Source organism: Natrix helvetica (genome assembly GCF_964273705.1).
Source record: "Natrix helvetica genome assembly, chromosome: 1".
Classification (NCBI taxonomy): Eukaryota; Metazoa; Chordata; class Lepidosauria; order Squamata; family Natricidae; genus Natrix; species Natrix helvetica.
In genome coordinates this window covers 180,994,947-181,016,938 of record NC_138548.1, presented here as the reverse complement: position 1 = coordinate 181,016,938, position 21,992 = coordinate 180,994,947, and the positions used below count along the sequence as shown (strand labels likewise).

At 41.1% G+C, this 21,992-nt stretch overlaps 3 protein-coding genes across 7 annotated transcripts in view; 1 reads left to right on the top strand and 2 right to left on the bottom strand.

Annotated features, from left to right (window-relative positions):
- The window catches only part of LOC309384898 (CASP8 and FADD-like apoptosis regulator), a 67,207-nt gene extending 53,915 nt beyond the window's left edge, over positions 1-13,292 (bottom strand). For all 3 annotated transcript variants that reach the window (XM_081938762.1, XM_081938763.1, XM_081938764.1), the window contains exon 1: positions 9,607-13,292. The gene's annotated coding sequence lies outside the window, so the exon portion shown is untranslated. The remainder of the gene's footprint in view (positions 1-9,606) is intronic.
- A 154-nt stretch (positions 13,293-13,446) lies between these two features.
- On the bottom strand, positions 13,447-21,570 carry NDUFB3 (NADH:ubiquinone oxidoreductase subunit B3). Of its 2 annotated transcripts, none has more exons than XM_081938771.1 (3): positions 21,428-21,570; positions 16,632-16,757; positions 13,447-13,691 (listed from the first exon to the last, which is right to left on the bottom strand). In XM_081938771.1, the coding sequence occupies exons 2-3, from the start codon at positions 16,751-16,753 to the stop codon at positions 13,535-13,537; spliced, it is 279 nt and encodes a 92-aa protein (XP_081794897.1). In that variant the 5' UTR covers positions 16,754-16,757; positions 21,428-21,570; the 3' UTR covers positions 13,447-13,534. The 2 variants fall into 2 exon arrangements, with proteins under 2 accessions (XP_081794897.1, XP_081794898.1); XM_081938772.1 differs by lacking the exon at positions 21,428-21,570 and adding an exon at positions 21,277-21,413.
- A 152-nt stretch (positions 21,571-21,722) lies between these two features.
- The window catches only part of HYCC2 (hyccin PI4KA lipid kinase complex subunit 2), a 73,492-nt gene continuing 73,222 nt past the window's right edge, over positions 21,723-21,992 (top strand). For both annotated transcript variants that reach the window (XM_081938753.1, XM_081938751.1), the window contains exon 1: positions 21,723-21,905. The gene's annotated coding sequence lies outside the window, so the exon portion shown is untranslated. The remainder of the gene's footprint in view (positions 21,906-21,992) is intronic.

Below are 21,992 nucleotides of genomic sequence, written 5' to 3'. Positions count from 1 at the left end.
ACAGGTTGATAGATGGAAGAGTATAATTTAAAACTAGTTAAACAGTGAAATTTATATATATATGTTGTATTTGTGCTGATAAATAAATAAACAACACAAATATAAAAAGGCAACATTAAAAAAAATGGTTTTCTGCCTGGATGGTTTTCTGTAATGAGCTGAGGGACAGAAAGGGGGAGTAGTGAGCTCCCTCCCATATTTGGGCATACCAAGGGTTGTAACACAAATGTATGTATGTATGTATGTATGTATGTATGTATGTATGTATGTATGTATATATAGGTACAGCATAAAGAAATGGGATGTAAATTGTAAACAGTGATTTGGAAAGAAGGATTAGAAAACTTTGTTATTAAATATTATGGATGTTTAGCTAGAAAAGGACATAAGGATTCAGTGTTATTGGAGAATTTTAGAAATAGTAAATGAAATGCCAGTATGTGGTTGTGTATTAAATCTTGGTATATTTTATGATGGACGTTTAAACAATTATAGTCAATTAAAATGGAAGTATGATGATGGTATCATGTATAAGTATCTGAGTTAAAATACTTGAGTTAATATGAATTACGTTTGTTGACTATGGAAGAGATGCACGTAAACCTTTTTGTAACCAACTGATACACTTTCTATGTAAGGAAGGATGTGTTGTGTTTGTTTTGAAAATTAAAAAAAAACTTTTATAAAAAAAACTATCAGGCTGGGGCCTGGGCTGTGAGGACCTCTACGGCCACTTCCTTTTTCTCCAGGGCGGCCCTGGTTTGGATTGAACAGCTTCAGGAGCGCATCGCTTCTACTGACACTAGATCACATAGGGATCTCAACAAGATCAGGGCAGCTGTTGAATTTGCGGCTGATTCATCCCTTAATGCTGCTAGATTCGCTTCTAAAGCCATGGCCTCTTCGGTCATGGCCAGGCGTCTGCTTTGGCTCAAGCCATGGCAGGCGGATGTCCGTACCAAGTGGTGCCTAGCAGCCTCCTCATTCAGTGGCACCAAATTATTTGGTAATCCCTTAGACCCATACTTCACGGAATCTAAAGACAAGTGCAAGGTCCTTTCATCCATCTACAAGAAACAGGACAGTCGGTCCGCTCCCTTCTATAGCAGGTCGCCCTTTCAACCGGCGGATGAGGGACCTTCCTTCCCCTGTCCACAACACCAATCCTACACTCCCAGACAGGGATCTCACCAGGACAGGTCCAATAGAAACAAACAGCGTTTCCCCTCCAAGAAATCTTACCATGGAGGAGACAACCACCATTTTTCACGTAGGAAATGACTATCTGGACTCTTTTCTGATCGGAGGCTGCCTGGCGTTCTTTGCCCACCACTGGGAGGAGACCACAACAGACAATTGGGTACTCAAAACTGTCAAATTTGGTCTCATGCTAGAATTTCTCTCCATCCCCCAGGAACACTTTGTGCTATGCCCAGTCTCTCAGTGTCCTTGTAAGAGGGCACTGATGGAACAGGCCATTCAGCACCTGTTGGAGATCTGGGCCATCCAACTGGTTCCTCCCCGTCAGGAAGGGTAGGGTTTTTATTCCCGCCTGCTTGTGGTACAAAAGAATTTTAGGGGATGGAGAGCAATTTTAGATCTAAAAACATTGAACCGCCACATTGTCTATTGGCGGTTCAAAATGCATTCTCTGCACACCATCCTCCAGGTGATCAGGAAAGGTGGCTTCCTCACATCAGTAGACTTGACCGAAGCTTACCTTCATATCCCCATCTTCATAGACCACCGAAAATATCTCCGCTTCTCCTATGGGGTGAAGCACTTCCAGTACCGAGCTCTTCCGTTCGGTCTATCCTCTGCCCCCAGGGTATTCACAAAAGTACTGGCAGTACTGGCCGCCCACATCAGGTCATCCCCAGTTCGGATTCTCTGTTACCTGGACGACATCCTCTTGTTGTCCAGGTCTCCGGTTGAGGCAGAAAGAGATCTCGCCCTCACCATTCACACCTTGCGGAATCACGGGTTTGGGGTGAACCTCAAAAAGAGTCACCTCATTCCCAGCACTCTCCTTCTCCACCTCGGGGTCTTGATAGACACCATGGCGGAGACAGTGTTCCTATCCAATGACTGCATTCTCAGTCTGAGGGAGCTTGTCAGGAAGGTGCTAGGCACGCCTTCTTCTTCTCTCCCAAGTCTTGGGCAAGATGGTATCCTGTTTCGGGATTGTCCGAGCCTTCAATGGTTCATGCTTCCACATCAAAAGGCCTTCAATCGTCCACATCAAAAGACCAACAGGGGCAGCTCTCCTCCCAGGGTCCCCCTTCCCAGGCAGGTATTACACTCTCTCAAATGGTGGCAGACCGGCGATTTTGCAAGTGACCTTGTTCAGGGAGCCTTGCCATTTCACACTTATGATGGACGCAAGTCTGACAGGATGGGGGGCACACATGCAGGACCTAGTGGCTCAGGGTCAGTGGTCCCTCAAAGAGAGCCAAAACAGCATAAATTGGCTAGAATTGCAGGCGGTTCGCCCCGCTCTCAGACACTTCCAACACAGAGTTCAGGCCCGGCACATATTAGTCCTCACGGACAATACCACAACCAAAGCACATATAAACAGACGGGAGAACTCGTTCCTGGTCCCTGATGCAGGAGTCCAACCTGTTGTGCCAGTGGGTGGAATCTCACCTGTCATCTCTCAGGGCAGAACACATCTCAGGAGTCTCCAATGTCCAAGCCGGACAATAATAGATCAGGCGGAGTGGCAAATGGGCTTTGCTGAGGGATGATATAGGAAAACTAATTTGGCTACATAAAGGTATTTAAAGGAAAAAGGAAAATGTTGGGGTTTCTGGGTTTGTTTCTTGTCTGTTTTTCTCTCTGTCTTCTATACAACCACATGGTTTGTTTGTTAAGATTTGTGCCTTCCCTAATTTAACAGATTTGTGCTGGGAATGACTAGGGTGTATAAACCTGAGAGTTCTATTCCCCCCCCTATTTTCTCCTTCTTCTTGTGTATATGTGTGTCTAAGTCTTTGTGCACCCTCAAGGTAATTGTAATTATAAAATGTCTCCAATCCAAAAAGACAAGAATTTTAAATTGTTGAAAGAAAGAAAAGAGTAAACTGGCAGAAATTGCCTTTGCTCCGTTTGTTGGCCCCAGAAAACTGAGTGAAAGGGGAGGAGAGCCTTTACTTTGTGTTTGTTTGGCCAACAAAAACAGAGTGAAGAGAAGTATTCTTTCTTCCTTCCCTCTCTGTATCTTAAAGTAACAACCCAGGGAATGTTTTAAGTTCATTTACAAGAAAAGTTTCATCCTTGTATTTATTGTGTTTAAATGATTTTACCTTTACCTTTACCTTTATTTTCGATTTTTATACCGCCCCCTCTCCCCAAAGGGACTCGGGGGGGTGTACAGTAAAAAACAGATAAAATAGAATACAAACATACAAACATAAAAACATAGAAGAGGAGGCAATACGACACTGTACAGGTAAAGCAAATAAAAATAGTATATCAGCAATCCTAAAAAAAATACCCAATTAAAATTACCCAGTTAAAATATATCTGCCAGGAGGTATAATAAGGTTATGAATGGTCCAGGCCGGCTAAACGGAACAGGTGAGTCTTCAGTTTTCGTCAAAAGGAGGGAAGGTTGATACCTGTTCATCTCTTTCCTGAAGCATGTGAATCTAGACCCCATTTCTCATCTGTGATATCCCCATAATATTACCAGTTTATCTGTTTAGTGGGTTTTTTTTTTCAAACTCTGCCTGCAAGCTATCTACCCCCCACGCCCCCTCCCCTTACCTCTAATCTTCCAATAATGCCTTTTCTGTGGGGGAGAGGAACTTGTTCTCATGTATTTCAGTCCTGCACAGATGAGCAGAGCACATGGATTCAGATGCCTCCAGAGGAGACCTTCCATAAGCCTCCATTTAAGTCTCATATTTGGCTCATTGTGACTTGGATGTGTTCTCAAACTTCTATGGGTCTCAATGTATTCTCAAACCTTCCATTCTCAAACGTGAATGGAACTTGGAGGTCCCGTTTTCCTTCAAGGTAGCCACATCTGACTTCCCATAGAGCTAAACCCCTTTGAGGTTCGGCAGGCCTTCAACTTGATGGACTGGAGAAACTGGTGCGGGCCACAGACGCAAAGAGTTTGGACTGGTGACATGGGCTTGGCCGGATGCCAGCAGATCCTGAATCCATCCAGTCCTGAATGACAAAGAGGCTTAAATTAGGTAGTGGGGAAGATTGTATTCTGTGAGGTGAGTAGATAATTTTTTTTCTTTTGAGGGGAGGAGGGGGAGTGTTGCATTGTGTGTGCATGTATGAGACGAAGGAAATTCCTACTAGAGGTTTGCCTTTGACCTGAATAAAAACCCTCTGCACATCTATCTGGCCAACTTACTCTATTGGTCCTAAGGTAGAAATCTGGCCTCCAGAAGGCAGTTTTGATTTAAATTTTGTCAACAAATTTCATGGTTCTCTGGCCACCATCAGACGAATTGAACAATCTCCTTTGTTACCCAGACATTCAGAAAGCATGTGAGCTAACTCCCAAATACTCTTCTAAAATTTGTCCCCTTGTCACTTAAAAAAAAAAGTGGGGGAAGCTTCCCAAGATGACTGAGGAGTCCACAGGGATAAGTTAAAAAAAGCTGTTGCATCAGTAATAGTTGTCTTTAAAAAGAAAAGTAGAGCTCAAGAGCCTCACCCAGATGCAAACGATGTGTTAATGAAGGTCTCCATACATCTTGATCTTTAAAAATATAGATCTAAGGTAGATATAGAAAAGTTTGGATCTTTAAAAAATCAGCCAGCGCCTGCTGGGAGATCTAAACTAGAAAGAGAAGACACTGAACACTCCAGGCAGACACAGGCATTAACAATCTAGTGCAGCGATGGCGAACCATTTTTGGCTCGCGTGCCACAAGTGGGGGGAGCGCAGGGGGGTCGTGTGCGGGCGTGCCACACCCATAATGCAATGTGTGACCCCCCAAATGTGCATACACGCACAACAGGCGTGACCCCCCCATTTTACATGCTTTTTTCGCCCTCCCCAGGCTCCAGAGGCTTTATAGGAGCCTGGGGAGGGCGAAAAGAGCCTCCCATGCCCCCCCAGAGGCCTCCGGAGGCTTCAGGGACCATCCGGAGGCTTCCCTAAAGCCTTTGGAACGCTTAAAACGACCCTCCGAGCAAACCGGAAGTGACTTCCGGTTTGCTCGGAGGATCGTTTTGAGCGCTCCGAAGGCTTCAGGGACCGTCCAGAGGCTTCCCTGATGCATTTGAAGCGCTTAAAACGACTCTTCGAGCAAACCGGAAGTCACTTCTGGTTTGCTCGGAGGGTTGTTTTAAGCGTTCCAAAGGCTTCAGGGACCGTCCGGAGGCTTCCTGACGCATTTGGAGCGCTTAAAACGACCCTCCGAGCAAACCGGAAGTCACTTCCGGTTTGCTTGGAGGATCGTTTTAAGTCTTCCGAAGGCTTTAGGAAAGGCTCTGGACGGTCCCTGAAGCCTCCGGAGGGCGGGGCTCTTTACGCCCTCCCCAGGCTCCTATAAAGCCTCTGGAGCCTGGGGAGGGTGAAAAATGGCTTTAAAAAAGGGTGAACTCAGCTGGCCAGCACCCGCATGCGCATTGGCCAGCTGACAGGGCAGCACCTCGCGTGCCCTGACAAATGGCTCCGCGTGCCACCTGTGTAACTTTGAGCAAAAGTAAGAAAATTTAGCAGGGAAAAAAAGATAAAAATAAAAAGGTAAAGCCTGTCTGAATGGAAAGACTAGGTAATTGGATTTGATTAATTTGATGTAATTTCTGTTAAAACTCTTAGGTGTGCATCTATACTAATAGCATGTAGAATTGAATGGCATTGAATTGATTTTGATATGTTTGACCAGAGGGCAAAATAAGTAACCTTCTCAGCTTGGGCTTTAAGCTGTGGGGAACGGGAGAGTAGTTAGGATTTAAACTGCTCTCTGAGTTTTCCCACTGCTTTGAGAATGAGCCCCAGGTTCCCCAAGGAAAGAAAATTGAAGATTTAAAGGGACGGAATCTCCCCCAGATCTGAAAATATTGTTCCATGGTTTTTGTGCATCAGTGGTGGGTTCCAGATTCCATTCCAACCGGTTGGAATTGTCTGAGCTAATCTGGTCAACCTGACTTATTGTTTATCTGAGCTCCAAGGTGAAGTTTGGACTGCTCTGGGGGTCATGCAATGAAGGGGCTTCTGTTCTGAAAGGGAATTGGGCAATTCCTATTTTGTCTAATGACTTTTGTCCTGTGTTGGGTTTTGGGTGAGGGGCTGCTTCTAATCCTATCACTCTGCCTTTGTTATCTGTTAAACTTTGCTGCAAGCAGTTTTGAAATATTCTGCCTTGAATGGACTTCTGTCTGCAGTATTTGCTTTACTTATGAATAGACTCATCTATACAGTTGGCTTCTTTCAATAAGCTCTTTATCTCCTTAAGTGCTGAAATCTGCTGTGGGCTATTAAGAAAAAGTGGTTTCTTCCTCTAAAAAAAATATTTCTCAATTTTTCCCCTTGGGGAAATATAGTATTTTGCCTTTTTAATATTCCTCAAAATATTTCATTCTTCTAGGAGAAAGAGAAATTGACTTAAGGCAAAGAAATACCCTTTTACTTCCCATCTAACTAGTGAAAGAAACTGGCTCTTCAAAATGAAAATGATGCAAAAATAAACAGGTTCATCCTTCCATTAAAATGTGGTTTAAAACTTTTTCTTCAATTTTTCTTCAGCTCTTCAGTTTCCAATGATAGGGTTTTATTTTCTAAAGCTATATGGTTCTCTCACCTTTTTGTTTGACATACTGATTAAAGGTGTACATTTATTTCTTGCACAACTAAGTCCTGATAATGAGAGGGTAAAGTGTTCAGTCAATAAATCCTATCTGATCTGACTGTTTATGACGCCATGGAATCTACTATCTCTTAGAGTCTGCCCAAATTCATGTTCATTGTTTTGATGACATTATCTAATCAGAGTGGATGGGTATTGTAACACAAATTCATGTTATAATTTAAAAAGATTATGTATTTTCAGAATTTGAGAATCCTGCTTTCCTTGAACTTACCACTTGAACATTAGAACTTTTTAAGAGGTTTCTTGAGAAAATGTACAAATGTCAATCAATAAACAGGACTACTTCTATTAAATCCTCAGAGGGGTATTGACTGAGGCAAGGCAGCAGTTTAAAACCAACCATTTATTTCCAACTGACAACAACTTCAGAATGAAGGCAAAAACGACAGTTCCCCGCTTAACAGCTATTTATATGCATGCTGTCAAGAGGTGCAGCCAATCAACGGCCACTGCAGAAGGAAGGTGAGTCCATAAATCATTACATGGCTGCCCTCCGCTCTGCCGCATTGCATTGCGACTTCCCTAACCTAGATGACTCGTTAGAGCAACTTGTGTGCAGAGTGAATGATGTGAGACTCTGGCGCCGGTTGCTAGCCCGTCAGGACATCAGCCTCCTGTCGGGCTTCTGAAATGTCAAATTAATCCTCTGCTGAGATTCAGAGGTTCCAAACAGCAATGCCACCTCCTTAGACTGTGCAAGTACATCAGGAAGTGGTAGTTGAACACCTTTTGTCTGATCCTGACGAAGCTGGCATCTGCCGCCTTAAAGCCACTGGGGTTAGAGCAGGACGCCTGAGGAAGGAGTCGCCTCAGAACTATTGCGCAGGCTGTGGCGGAAACCATCCCCGTGCTTGGTGCCATTTAAAAAATGCTGTGTGCTGGAATTGCGGAAAGAAAGGACATCTGGCAAAGGTATGCCACTTGACTCCCTCTCTCCGTAACCAAGCCAATGATCGCCCAGCCTATCGTATGCCAGCCGCCAAAGCACATCAGACTGCTGAAGATTGTTTTGCAATCTTTCATGACCAGTGGCGTTCACTTGATGCTAGTTGTCAAGCCAACGCAATGTCAGGCAGCAAAATCTACTTCGACGTCCACATTGAAGGCAACCCCTGTCGCATGGAAGTGGACACCGGCTCATCCAGATCAATACTGTCCTGGTCTGCCTTGAAGCATCTGATGCCATCCCTTTCAAAGAAGCTCCTATTCCCTTATTCCTTCACATTGAGGGACTACCAAGGGAATAATATCCCAATTGTGGGCAGTGGTAAATTAAAAATGGCCACCACGAACTTTTCATGGTACCTGCCACTCATCATGGTTCAGGGCACTCTTCCCAGTCTATTGGGTTTAGACTGGTTCGACGCCCTGAGCCTCAGCATTGCTGGCGTACATACCACTAAGGGCAGTGACGAGTGGGCCACGGACATAACAACTTCCTTCTTAAGAGTCACAAAGACATAATGGAACATAACAATAGCTAAAATAGAAGGCTTTAGATATTATGTGTCAGTCTAATGGTCGGTTATGAAAAGTCCAGACTAGAGCTCCAAGTAATTAGGATTTTCCCTAAAATACCCGTAAAAACACCTTGTTGTTATAGTGAAAGCTATTATTTTAATCATAGTAGATGATAGAGACCAGTGAGGCTAAAACCAATTTCATTATATTTATTTTGTACAATAACAATACAGACTATACTATACTAGATAATTTAATCAAGGATTCCATCAGAAGCAGAGGATACAATCCTACTCCATTTACATTGAGAATAATCCGTATCGCATGCAGTTCTATTTAACATCTTTTGCGACAAAACGAAAACGAAAACGCCACGAATCCATCTGCTGGGCCTTTTGCTTTTGAAAAAAACTCAGCAGGATCTGATTTAATATTCTCATCAGAAAGCAGCAAAAATCCCAGAGCTACTAGGGGGGGGGGGGGAAATCCCACAAACATCTCCTGTATTACGGCCAAGAAAACTTCCTGGAGTTTGTCGGCGAAGTCACCAGCAAAACTCTTCCCAAATAACTTTTGTTTTCCTTTTATAATGTTACACAGGCGCGTATAATCAATGAATATAATTTATTAAATGTATAAGCAATGTCTGAGTAAACATACGAATAGAAGGGGACTGTTACGCAATCCATAAAAAAATGAAAAAACAAAAACAAAAAACGCTCTCCTCGGCCGCCGGGAAGGAGAACCGGCAGCGAAACGGAACAAAATCGTCGGGCCCTGCATTCTTCCCTCTTCCGTCTAAATCGAAACACACGCCTACCATTCCCGCAACACAAACGCCCCGCGTCCGAGCGAAGCCGAGACCGCGGAGCTTCTCTTCGGCGACAAAAGCTTCCCTCTCCGTCACTACGGGCTAACACTGCCATAAGCCTTTGTTTAAAGCGCGTTGGATAATAAGGCCTCTTTTTTCCGCCGTTTCTCGTAGGCACCGAACGTAATGAACTTTACTCAGGAGTAAACTCAGCCAAGCGCAAAGGGCCAGTCTCAACGTTGCTCGCTTGAGACGACACCCTTATTAGGTCAAGCGGCCCTTTCATTTTCAGGCAGAGACGTGTGCGCAACTTGATTTATAAGACGGATCTCCTGAAGGCGAGTCAGAGCTAGCTTGGCTTTTTGTTGCCCAGGAGCCTCGAGAAGATGGCCTCGTCTTTCGCTTCTCGTCTCCAAGCGATCTAGCAAACGCCTAAGTCCACGGACGCCCCATGCCCCACTCGGCTTCTCAACCAGCTCTACTCACAGCCCGAGCGCCCTCTCCGTTCTGCTCCGCGTCTCAATACAGCAGGCTCGCCATTTCGGGAAGCAAAATTTTTACTACAGGCAGTTGTTGAAGATGACGTTAAGTTTGGGAGCCGCCCAGTTCCAAATAACTCGCCTGGACGAGTCAAAGGATCAACGAGATAGTATTTGCGGGGGACGGGACGAGAAATGACGTTATAATTCTATTTGTAATTGCTATTTGCGTTGAAGTTTGTTGCTATGAGTTTGTCTCAGTGTTACAACCGGAATATATGAATATGCTGTTTTATACCTCTGATGGCGTTAAGTTTGGGAGGGTGTCGATACGACTAAGCAGAGCTTATCATCGCAGCTCCCCTCCACTGTAATGTCCTAAAGAAAAGCTTTTTCTTCACAAGAAGTTCTCTCTCTTCTTTGCGCCGATGTCCTACTTTTTCTATCATGCATCCTCAGAAGGTAACAACCTACAGTACTATCAATGCATTTTATCACAAACTTCTTTAAAAGACAGATATTTAAAGGAAACAAAATAAAAGTAGAAACTTAAACGCTCTCTAATATTAGTAGAGTTAGGTGACATTTAATTCTGTGATTTAGTTTTTATTATTCATTTTACTTTGTTATAAAATATTAGCATTACATTACACTACACAGAACTTTCTACATTAAGCAGTCTTATTTCAAGTCTTTGGAATATTCTATGTGTCATAATGAGTACTCATTTTCTGTTGTGAAACAAAATTCTGCCAGTTCAATAAAAGAACAGTTCCCCAACTTCCTTGTTTAAACATTTTATTTTTTAGGCTTTTATTAGGCAGGATGGTGATCAGATTTTAACTTTATCAAATTATTTTTCAAGAAAGATTATATACATCTATTGTTAATTTTTTGTGGTAATAATTTCTGATGGCATCTGGAGTAAAACATTTTCCTACCTAGTCAGTCTTTTGGGAGTGTCTTATCCTGGAAAACACTATATTTTTCAGGAAAAAATGGAAGGAAGGAGAGAAAAAAGAAAGGAAAAGAAAGAAGGAAAAGAAAGAGAAAGAAAGACGTGGTAAACTGAAACAATTGCCTGAAAAAAAGTGTGGCTTTTGATTATAATATACAACATATTTCACGGAAAAAGTATAAGCACAGGTCCTCAACTTACAATAATTCATTTAGTGACCATTCAAAGATACAACGGCATTGAAAAAAAGTGATACCCATTTTTCACACAACTGTTTAGCATCCCCTTGGTCACATGATCAAAATCCAGAAGCTTGGCAACTGGTTCATATTTATGACAGTTGCAGTGTCCAGGAGTCATGTGATCACCTTGTGACCTGCAAAGTCAATGGGGAAGCCAGATGCACTTAACCCTGTTGCTAACTTAACTGCAATGATTCACAACTGTGGCAAGTGAATCAACTCTGGCAACTGTGGCAAAATGGGGCAAAACTCAACATTTCATTTAGCAACATACATTTTGGGTTCAATTGTGGTCGTAAATTGAGGACTAGCTGTAGGAATACTGATTAAAAAAAGGAAAACCAAAACTAGCCTTCACCCATTTTATTTTGCTCCACTTCAGCAGTTTTAAATTTGAAAGCTTTGTTATTACTTCACTGTTGCTCAAAATATAGGTTTGGGTTTATGTTCACCTAATTCTCTCACCGCTATATTTACACAAATTGGAAATCCTCACAGAAGTAGGTTATAAGAATTGATAAGGGAATTCTACTTTGGAAGTACTATGGTAAATTTTAATATTTTATCTATACCTTTGCTTGTAATGAGAAAAAAATGATCACTGAGAACAGTTGAGAGGAAAATCAACTGCCATTCTTTCACTCTTTGTGATTTTATAATTTTTTATAGAAGTTTTGACTAATGAATTCATTTTTAAAAAAATCACTACCATTGACTTAAAGATGGCAATTCTTTAGTATGGCTAATATATTTTTCCTCAATATTAATAATCAACATGTCTACTTGAAATAGACAAAGCACTGAATACAGAATTACAGAATATATCTTTTTTCTATCATAGAAAACATTATTTTGTCATTTGCACTAAATAATTTCAGTTACCGATGTGCAGTTAGTTCTTGCTTATTATTTTGTGTTTTCATTTGGGCTAAGGAGAAGACTACACCAACAATGGCAAACATTTATCCTTGAGAAAGGCAAGAATTAGATTAAGTTGGCTAATGCCATCGTTTTCTCAGAAGATGGTAGATGACCAATGTGTTTTGGGAAAGCAGACTTGATCTCAGATAACAGCACATACTTCTAATTGATACAATTCTAAAATACTGCCAGCCACTCTGGTGGCGATGATGCCAAATGCCAAGTCCTAAAACTTGGAAGAAATTTGAAAAGAACTGAGCAAAGATGATCCCTGTGTTTTTAGACATTAGAGCAAGGAATTTGAAAGGAATCAGATACATCAGCTTTGATGCTACCAACAGTTCTAATCCTTTGTCAAATAGTCTCTCTTGAATTCCTTGACCCCTGGACACTTAATAGTTTATCTTGTAATCATGCCCAGCTCTCACTTCTAAGATTGGCCTCTATGATTCACTACAGTTTTAACTTTGTATCAGCTTGCCTTGTAGCCATGGTTATCTATTTCCTTGCTTCTCTATTCAATATGACTTTTAAATGGAGATAGACTTTTATAACAAATCACTTAAGTCTTTCCAGAACAACAAGTATGAAGTCTTACCCTTACTGAAGCCATGTTAGTTCCTTTTCAAAACATTTTTTTCTTTGTTATCCAATTGTATGTTTCATAATACTTTTACTATTTTATCCAGAACAATTATTAAAGCTGACTGACCTATATCCTGGGTCCTCTCTAAAAGCCCTTTTTTAAAAAGTGAAAAGTGTTTCGGTTATTTCAAATTCTGAGGGATAGATGTTAACCTTGAGAAAATCAGCATTTTCATTAGGTTTGGTAAATTTCATCAATTTATCTCTAGTTTCAGCATTTGGCATTTGGCAACAGTAACTCTAGCAACCAATGGGGAAAAATTATCCAAAATAACAGATAAGAATCGCATATAATAAAATCTATAGAAATTGTTTTGATAAGATCATGTTAATCAATAAAAAGTTACAAACTGGCTTTAAGAAGCTTATCAATCTGTCAATTTAGATATTTAGGACTTTAAACATTATGTTTAATGTTTACTATATGGGTAGTCAGTCCTTGACTTAAGTGACCACAAGGTTCTACAAGCCCAAAATTTCCATTGCTAAGCAAGGTAGTTGTTAAGTAGGTTTTGTCCCATTTACAACTTTTTTGCACAATTGTTAAGCAAATCACTATAATTGTTAAGTGAACCATATGGTGGTTAAGCAAATCTGGCTTCCTCCATTGACTTTGCTTGTCAAAAGCTATCTGGAAAGGTTACAAATGGTGATCCAGGTTGCCAAATGCCCAAATATTTATTGTGTGATCATGGGGATGCTGCAATGGACAGAAGTGTGAAAACTAGTCATAAATCATTTTTTTATATTTGCCCTAATTGGCTGTTTTGCCGATGCCCCAATAACAGCATCCATATATTTCACTCTAAATGTGTGAAGAAAAAAGAATATGATACAAATGCAAATCTTAATAATAGTTACCATATCCATTTTGAAAAAGGGAGGACGGCATGATGCATGGGAATTGTGTTTAACTTAGGCTTATGGGTGCTCTCCTAGCTGTCCTTACAAAACAGAAAAATATTAGGACAAAAATAAAGAAATGGCAGCCTTTCTATGCTGTTTAAGTAATAATGGGCTGTTTTGATGTATATCCACATTTCTTCCCATAATTGTGGTGGAAAGAGAGACTACACATATATTCTTCTTCGAAGAGCTTTAATGTGCTCCACTCCTTGAAACGTCAGACTATACAATGGACTCAAGACTTAGAAGACACAAACAAATCTTCAGTGATGTCCCTTATTTTTTTCTGGGGGGAAAAATGTATATTCAACTGCAAGTGCCACAACAAAGGCGGCAAACCCCCATTTGAATCCTTTGGTGAGTGCGTCCAGGAAAGTGACTGGTTTTGCAAAGCCACCTGAGAATCTCCATGCTTCATTGCTAGAGAAAAAAGACATAAGATGAAAAATTACACAATTTTGCAACTTTACCTTTTAACCCATAGTTTCACTTACATATAATATTTTCAATACAGAATTAAGTATACCTAAAAATTGAGTACATTATTGGAATTTGATATACCCTCCTTCTCTCAAGATTCACCATCACTTAGCCAAAAGGCCTCTCCGGGCATTTATTGTTTCCTGGGAAAACATGGGATGGATATGTGCTGACAGATGAGAGAGGGCCAAATAGCCTTCCATCTTAGAATAAAGTACCGTATTTATTCGAGTATAACGCGCAAAATTTTGTACCAAAAAGAAATCAAAGTGTGGGTGCGCGTTATAAACGAGGGCTGGGGTGTGGTGGCAGTGGCGAATTGTAAATTGTAAATTTCCGGACTGCAGCCTTGATCTCGGCCTCAGGCGCCGCCGCGCCGTGCTCAATAGTCGCAACTCAGCTGCCTGCCGCCTTTCCCCTCCTTTGTCTCCCAGCCGGGGCAGCCCGCCGCCGAGTTGTGACTATTGCCGCCGCTGCTGCCGCCGTTTAAACCAAGGAATCGTCGCTTGTTCTACCTACAGAAGGTCCAGCATAGAAGCGAAGCCGAAAGAGATCCTTGCGAGGCTGTGCAGGCTTCCTCGGAGTAAGGAAAGCAACAGCTCCCCTCACCCCCCCAGAAAGCAGCGGGGCTCGTCGCGATGAAAAAGGCAGCCCTGATGCTGAGGAGAGCCTTGCAAGGAGGCGGAAAGGAAAAGTCCGAAAAGGCATCAAAAGAAGCAGGGGGAGCTTTGCCCGCCTGGTGGGCAGCCATCAAGGCATTTTCAAAGGCGGCGCCTGGGAGAGATGAGGCGGCGCTCCGGCGGGCGGCGGAGGTGGCTCCGAGACGCGTCTTTCAGCCGGGCCCCGCGCGTGTGCGTGCCTGTTGCCAGCGTTCGGCGGCAGCAGCAGCAGCAATAGTCGCAACTCGGCGGCGGGCCGCCCCGGCTGGGAGACAAAGGAGGGGAAAGGCGGCAGGCAGCTGAGTTGCGACTATTGCCGCTGCTGCTGCCGCCGAACGCTGGCAACAGGCACGCACAGGCTGCCCACCAGGCAGGCGAAGCTCCCTCCGCTTCTTTTGGTGCCTTTTCAGGCTTTTTCTTTCCGCCTCCTTGCAAGGCTCTCCTCGGCATCAGGGCTGCCTTTTTCATCGCGACGAGCCCCGCTGCTTTCTGGGGGGTGAGGGGAGCTGTTGCCTTCCTTACTCCGAGGAAGCCTGCACAGCCTCGCAAGGATCTCTTTCGGCTTCGCTTCTATGCCTGCTCTTCCTCTTCTCTATACAGCAATCGCCTATTCATTACAATGCCTCCCGTGAGTTTGGTCTTATTTTGTCTTGACTAGAGCAAAAGCTGGCGCGCCTCCGCCCCCTTCCCGCACTGCCGGCGGCAATAGTCATTACTATTACAATGCTTGGTGTGAAACAAAATTTTATACCGATTTTTAATTGAAAATTAGGGGGTGCGCGTTATACACGTGTGCGCGTTATACTCGAAAACATACTTAATATTCCCTCCTCCTATTTTCCTCCCAATAACAACCTTGTGAGGCAAGCTGGGCTGAAAGAGAGTGACTGGCCCAAAGTCATCTAGCCAATTTTTAATGTCTAAAGCAGGACTAGAACTCACCATCTCCCAGTTTCTAGTCTGATGTCTTCATCACTTAACCACATGTTCTCTAACACCTGATGCTACTATTTATAGCTTGGGACCTCTAATCAGAATCCTCATAGCTATATTCACAAGCCTTCATATAATTTTCCATTACTTCTTGCTGTAATCTCTAATCCATTTAATAGAGCTGTTTAATGAGGCAGATACAAAAACAATGTTTTGAAGCTACAATGATTATCTTGCAATTTACACCCTTACTAGATATTCACTCCAAATGTTTCCAGTTCAAAATTAATCTTTACAGAACCTAACAGAGTTGCATAAGAAATGGGATTTATGAAATCAGGCAACAACTAAAATTCTTATGTTCCAACCACTATCACTTTCTTTCAAACGAGTGCTTCATTAATTATGAAAGCCATACAGGCAGTACATGATTAATAACCATTTGTTTAGTCACTGTTCCAAGTTACAGTGGCACTGAAGAAAATGACTTGTAACTGGTTCTCACACATACAACCATTGCAGCTTCCCTATGGTCATGTGATCCAAATTTGGGCCCTGGTAACTGGCATTTGTTTAACAACCATGGTAAATAAGGTCATAAATATTGGGCATAACTCACTTAACAATCCTTTTGCTGGAAATTATGGTTCCAGTTGTGGACTACCTGTCCTGTCCTGTAAGTTCATGGGTATAGATAAAAGTATCTACATTCAAAAGCAAATGGTTTTGAAGAGCACATGGTGTCATCTGCACTTGAGTTGCATTTATAAAGATAACAATGAAAAAAAAAACTACCCGAAAACTAAAGTTCCAATTTAAAAAATCTAATATTAGTATTAACGAGTACAAAAGCTTGCAAAATAATGTGCAGGATATATGTCAGAAAACCATTTATAGGATAATATATTTTCAAGCAGAGCCTTAGAAAAAGAAAATTTATGTTGAATTCAAATTGGATATTATTCAAAGTATGCACTGTACAATTTTAAAGAAACTTTTTAAATTTAAGGCTGTGAATTTTCTGAAGAACTGATTCGACCATATAAGGAAATCTAGTTCTCTTGTGCAACAATGTCCTCGCAAATCTTAATAATCAGCTTTTATATTTCTATTTGAAAATTTCAGAGTCAATCTACTTTATATTTCCAAATGTAGGGCAAAAAATGCTTGGAAAACAAAGTACTTAATGACTTATCTAGAATGGGAACTTTATTTTTGTTTTGTTTCAAAAAATATGTTTTGTGATTGACTTGAACAAATGAAGGATTACATATATGCCAACTCTTACCGAAGCCAAGGGTCCTTGAGACCAAATTTAGCCAACCTTTCCTGGACATTTTGCAAGGGGGTACCTTCTATTTTCCATTGTCTGTAATCAGGAAGCTCACTGTTCCCATGACCATGGCCCATAATCCTGAGAAAAGATTTGTAAAAGTAAAACTCACAAAATGTACAGTGCTTGTTCATTTGGAATATTGCAAAATCAATATTGTGGAGTCCTTGGTGCTCTTTCAGCTTGGTTGTTTGCTTGCAAATCGTTCATTACTCAACTAGGTAAATTGGGTAATGAGTGCAAGTGAGTGTGAGGTTTGCTCCTTGTTTATACCATGTTTTCCCAAAAATAAGACAGGGTCTTATTTTCTTTTGACCCCTGAAATAAGCACATGGCCTTATTTTTTGGGAGATCTTATTTTTTTTAAGGTGCAGGAGGCAGCGAGCGTTGTCACCTCATGGCTACTGCTGTGTTGCAATATTTTCAGGGAGGGCTTATTTTCGTGGGAGGGCTTATTTTAGCGCATGCGCTCAAAAGTCCGATTGGGCTTATTATCTGGGGAGGTCTTATTTTCGGGGAAACAGGGTAGCAGCTTGCCCTGCCAGTGTTGGCAGGGATATGCTTTTCACTTTCGTAGTCCCTTGATTAGATTATTCTTTAATGCTTGAATGTTTGTCTTGTGTTTTGTCCCTGTTTATCTGGATGCTGGCTATGGGGGAGAAAATGTCTGGTCTTTTTGTTCTCTCTTTTGTATAGTGTGTTAACATGGTTTATTTCTATGTGTCTGTTCATGGCTGATTTGTCTGAATACCCAACTTCCAGGCATTTTTCAATGCTCACTGTTTCCCATTGAAATTGTGGTTCAATCTATAAGATTAAGGAGTTTTCATCATGTCTTATGACTGCCAGTTGATGTTCATGAATGCGTTCTGTTAAGGTGACTGCTACAATTATTACACTCCATGTTGTAGATGATTCCTGCTTTTTTCCTTGGGCTACTGTTCTTTTGGTTTAGTTAAGATATTTCAGAGGATTTTAGTTACTTTGTGTGCTGCAGTGATTGCATGTAGTTGTAATATATTGGTTGTTTTGATGTATGGTAGAGTTATCCTTTCCATAGCTTGCATTGGGTTGTGCTATAGTGAGCTGGTCACATATTTTTTGAAAAAAGTTGTGTGGATATCTATTTTCTTGGAAGATATTGTATAGGCAACATGTTTCTTTTTTTGAATTTTCTAGGTGTCTTATCTTAACAGTGTTCTTATACAGTTTCTCTTATGATAGGTGGGGTTGTTACTTTGATAATGGAATACTTGTTTAGTGCGGGTTGCTTCTAATTTGCTATTTATTCCTTTGTTGATGAGGATATCCAGGAAGGATAGTATGTTGTTTCATTTTTCCCTATGAATATAATTCTTTTGAAGATATTGTTTTATGTTGACTTCTCTAGTTGTTCCTTTTCATTATGATAATGAAAATATCATCTACATTCTAGATCCATATTTTTGTTGAACGTGTAGGAATGCTATGATTTCTAGATGCTGTATTACAGCTTCTGCTATGATTATGATGATCCCATGAATGTTCTTCTGGTTTGTTGGTATATCTGTCCATCAAACTGAAGGTAGGTATCATCTACATTCTAGATCTATATTTTTGTTGAACGTGTAGGAATGCTATGATTTCTAGATGCTGTATTACAGCTTCTGCTATGATTATGATGATCCCATGAATGTTCTTCTGGTTTGTTGGTATATCTGTCCATCAAACTGAAGGTAGGTAGAATGGCAGAAGTTGATGAGGTCCATGATTCTGGGCATTTTGATTTTAAATTTACTTGGCATATTTACACACATTCAAAAGACGTGTGTAAATATTTTAAGCTGCTCAGAGTCGTTACATATGAGATGTGCAGCAAATAAATTCAATGGACAGATAGATGACAGATTGCTAAATAAACAAAAATTGCAATAAAAAAGCAAGGAATAACAAAAAGACCACAATATTCTCCAGCAGCCAATACCCAGACAAACAGGTTTAACACCAGACAAACTATCAAGCAGAAAATAATATTCTTATCAAGGAACTCCAAGGAGAAAACTATACCTCCATCAAAACCTGGAGGGCAAGCTGTTGTACAAGGAACAACCATTCACTAGTACAGATAATGAAATGTATGCAAGAGGACCAAGCTTAAGACAGCATCAAGAACTCAATAGATCAAACCTGAGCTACATACATCCTCTTCTACTCAAAATCAAAATTTTCTATTGTACATGGGAAATGTACTGCCTAACTTCCTATGGCCCAGAAAATCTGCCATGCCACATTAAAATAATCATAATTATCTGTTGTAGCTATAACAGTAAGGAACTATATCTAACAACATTTGAGAAATATTGGCAATTAACATACTTTTATTTTACCCTAAGGAGTAAAAGTAGTGTTCTATTTGCACTAGCTATCGTGTATGCAATACTTTAATTCACTTAATAGCTTCCAGTAAGTGACCAGGCAAAGTAATGTTGCTTCTATCTTTATCTTTTTTGCAGGCATAGTTTTTTTTATTCACATCATCTGATTAATTTGTCTGATGTCCAACTGTCTTTTTCCACTGAAAAAAATTGCATCAATTATATAAATAGTTTTTGGTTTTGGAAAATACTTTCTTCCAAGGCAATCAATCAATCAAAATCGTATTTAAGTTACTGACCAGAATTTTATACAATTTTATGATAACAATCACCAGACATAAAGAAAAGTGAAATAAAAATTATTAAACAAATTCTACATTAAGATAAAACAAGCAAATAAAAAATCTACTACTTTATTAAAATATGGGTTACACAGCATCACTACCAAATGGATTTGTAATTCGCTGACCAACTGCATTCAAAATATAGTTTTTAATGGAACTGCATCTACATGGAGAGAAGTATGCAGTAGGGTATACCAAAGCGCTGTCTTAGGCCCAGTACTCTTCAATATCTTAATCAATGATTTAGATGAGGGGGTAGGAGGGAAACTCATCAAATTTTCAGGTGACACCAAGCTGACAAGAACAGGCAACATTCCAGAAGATAGGCTCAAGATACAGAAGGATCTTGACAGACTTGAATACTGGGCCCTATCTAACAAAAATAAAATTCACTGTGAGAAAAATAAGCGTTCTACATTTAGGCAAGAAAAACCAAATGATCAGGTATAGAATAGGTGGTAGCTGAAAAGAAGTAATTAAGTGAGGGATATTAGAGTCCTAGTGGACAATCACTTAAATATGAGCGAGCAGTATGCTGCAGCTGACAAAAAAAGTAACACAGTCCTAGGCTGCATTAACAGAAGTATAGAATCAAGATCATGCAAAGTGTTAATACCACCTTATAATGCCTTGATAAGATCACACTTGGAATATTGCATCCACTTTTGGTCGCCATGATATAAAAAAGATGTTGAAACTCTAGAAAAAGTTCAGAGAAGAGCAACAAAGAGGATTGGAGGACTGGAAGCTAAAACATGAAGAACAGCTGCAGAAATTGGCTATGTCTAGTTTAATGAAAAGAAGGACTAGGGTGACATGATAGCAGTATTCTAATATCTGTCACAAAGAAGTGGCACTTGAAGGCAGGACAAGAAGCAATGGATGAAAACTAATCAAGGAGAAACCAAACCTAAAACTAAAGAGAAATTTCCTAACAGAACAATTAATCAGTGAAACGACTTGCCTCAAGAAGTTGTGGGTGATTCAACACTGAAAGTTTTAAAGAAGAGATTGGACAACCATTTGTCTGAAATGTTATAGGGTTTCCTATTTGAACAAGGGGTTGCACTAGAAAACCTCCAGATCCCTTCCAATTCTGTTATTCTGTCTGTCACAATTAATCTTCAACACATGAGTTGTTTTTAAAGTGGCTACTACAGGAAGCAGATAGAAAACGGAACATTCTTCCCATGCCCTTTCACTGAATCACCTTTGGAACCATCTTTTCTCCATTTTCTCTCTTTTCTTATATGGTAACCAATGTCATACCGCCCATTCCTCCACTATGGATGTTGAGAGCAGCTGCATAGTATTTTGTCTGATCCCAGGCTTTTTACTTGTCATCTTCAGCTATTATTACATCACAATGATTGGGCCACTGTCATTGTATGCAAAGCTTAAAGCTTATGATGTATCACAGTGGTGCAATTTCTTCTCATCACCCAATTTTGTGGTTTAAAAAAGCATTCCTGTATCTTTGAATTTACTAATGGATATTCCTATACAGCATACTTGTTGCCAATGCCAATTGAAGTGTTTATTTTCATTACCATATAAGAGATATTAAGTCAACAAATCCTGAATTAAAAACAGCACTTAAACGAATTCCACTGTAACCACTGCTACATTTGTCAATATAAATTTATCTTAGATGCATACTTGTATATAATTTCTAAATCTTCAAAAGGTGGGCTAAATGTCAATACGTATAACTTTATGCTCCAGTACGTGAATTACAGAGCAATATTACCTTGCATTTCCTGCAAGGGTTATCCCGTGGAGTCTTATCTAATTGCCTGATTAATCTGGAAAATCGGTTTATTAAAAGCGCAACAGGCCTATAGTAATCTAGTTGTTTTTAACCATATAGTCAGTGGCCATTCAAGAAGAAACTGCAGTTACCCGCTGCTTCGAAGACGCCATGCATTATATCCATGACTCTCGCCTCTTCGATGAAACTTTTTTTTCTAACGGAAGCAGATATTTATGGGAAAAAAAGACGGAAATTTGGGATTGAGAAGAGAAAGAGACCTGCATCCAAAACAGCCCATACCTGATATTCAGCGAGCCTTCTTCACAATGTCAAGAAATCAAAGCGGAAGCGGAAACTCGAACGGTTCGTCGCCGCTAATCTACCCGGAACAACGAAACCGCTTGAGGAGGTTCCGTGGGAAAGTTCTTTCCGCCTTATATTTGGCTCCGCCCCCTTCGCGCGCACTCCGACCGGCGATTCCCAGCCGGCCATAAAACCTCTTTCCGTCCTTCCTCCCCCACCCCCGTGTTTTCCCACGGGCGCGCGCAATCGGAGGGGGAGAAAAGGAAGCCAATGAAGGCTGTCATTGTTAGGGGCGGGCTGCTGTCCAATGGGCGGGCTCCTTCTTTCGTTGCCGTGCTCGCTGACGGGCCGGAGGCGGCTGGAGGGGGAGGGATTGGAGATAGCGCCGGTACCAAGGGTGGCGAGTGCTGCGGTGAAGAGACGCTCCTGAGTTGGCGCCCGGCTTTCTGCCGCCGCGAGCCGAGGAAGGACGTGGGTAGGTAGTGGCCTCCCGCTCTCCCCTCGCTCTCAGTATAGAAGGGACGGGGCAGCGGCTGCCAGGCACCCGGTAACTCCGCCGCTC

Bases quoted from the DNA above. Each gene is read 5' to 3' on its own strand.
- NDUFB3 (XM_081938771.1), bottom strand. From the start codon at position 16,753: ATGGGCCATGGTCATGGGAACAGTGAGCTTCCTGATTACAGACAATGG. The intron at 13,692-16,631 runs GTAAGAGTTGGC...TTTTTTCTCTAG, and splicing joins CTCAAGGACCCTTGGCTTCG to CAATGAAGCATGGAGATTCT.